Source organism: Egretta garzetta, unplaced genomic scaffold, assembly GCF_000687185.1.
Source record: "Egretta garzetta isolate BGI_Z169 unplaced genomic scaffold, ASM68718v1 scaffold101, whole genome shotgun sequence".
Classification (NCBI taxonomy): domain Eukaryota; kingdom Metazoa; phylum Chordata; class Aves; order Pelecaniformes; family Ardeidae; genus Egretta; species Egretta garzetta.
Genome location: NW_009258666.1, coordinates 67,797 through 68,714, shown reverse-complemented (window position 1 = coordinate 68,714; position 918 = coordinate 67,797). Strand labels below are relative to the sequence as shown.

Genomic DNA, 918 nt, shown 5'->3' with positions numbered 1-918 from the left:
GGGAGGGAAGGTGTCCCTCCTCCACATCGCCAGCCCGCGGGTGACCGGTGCTAGTGGGGGGCTGGGTGCGGCCACAGAGGTGTGTGACTCCCTCGAGCCCTGGCCCATGTTTGCCCACAGCTGGGGAGCCCAGCCCAGCAATTCCCCCAATTCCTCCAGCCTCAGCCTGTGGCCACCCCTGCCTGCTGCAGCCCCCAGGGCCAGGCAAGGGGACGTGCCCCACGGAGGGGACACCACGGGCTGGGATCCCCGGGACAGGAGACAACAATGTCCTGTGCTCCATCCTCCAGCATGGCACCGCCTCTTCCCATACTGGTTCCCCTCCCCTGGTCATTGGGAGGACTGGAGTCACGCGGGACCACCCGCCAACACCAACCTGTGGGCAGGACACAGTCACATCCCCAACTGCAAGCATGGGGTTTGCAACCAAAATTTCCCAGGGCAGCACCCACCGCTCGGGCTCTGGGGGTGACAGGTGATGGGTGACAACACCACAGACACCAGAAATGGAGGAAAATCCTTTATTGGGTCTCTGTCCCCCCTGCGCCAGCCCAGGCTGTGCCCAGCGTGGGGCTGGGGACTTGGCCAGCAAAGGGCCGCTCTGCTGCCAGCCGTGGCCATGTATCCTCTGGGGTGCACTGGGTCCCCAAGGCTGGGATTCAGGGCTGGATGGGACCCCTGTACCCGGCTGCACCCCTCCACCCTGCTCCGTGTCCCCTGGGGAGCAACTGGAGGGTACAACTGTGGCCATGCTGGGTGCAAACTCCCCGGAGCACCCACAGCCATGCTGGGGACAGGGGTCAGGCCTGGGTGAAGCGTCCTACCCTGGTGTTCCCCCCAGGGGCAGAGCCAGCTTTGCATAGTTGTGGTGCGGGCAGGGACCCTGCAGCCAGGGGGGGGCAGAGGGTCAGCAGCAGG

General features: G+C 65.8%; 1 protein-coding gene across 1 annotated transcript in view; it reads right to left on the bottom strand.

Moving 5' to 3' along the window:
• MAP3K6 (mitogen-activated protein kinase kinase kinase 6) overlaps window positions 1-751 on the bottom strand; it is a 13,498-nt gene extending 12,747 nt beyond the window's left edge. Inside the window, exon 1 of the mRNA XM_035904013.1 lies at window positions 685-751. Within this exon, the coding sequence (XP_035759906.1) occupies window positions 685-751 (67 nt within the window). The remainder of the gene's footprint in view (window positions 1-684) is intronic.
• Between the last annotated feature and the right edge of the window lie 167 nt (window positions 752-918).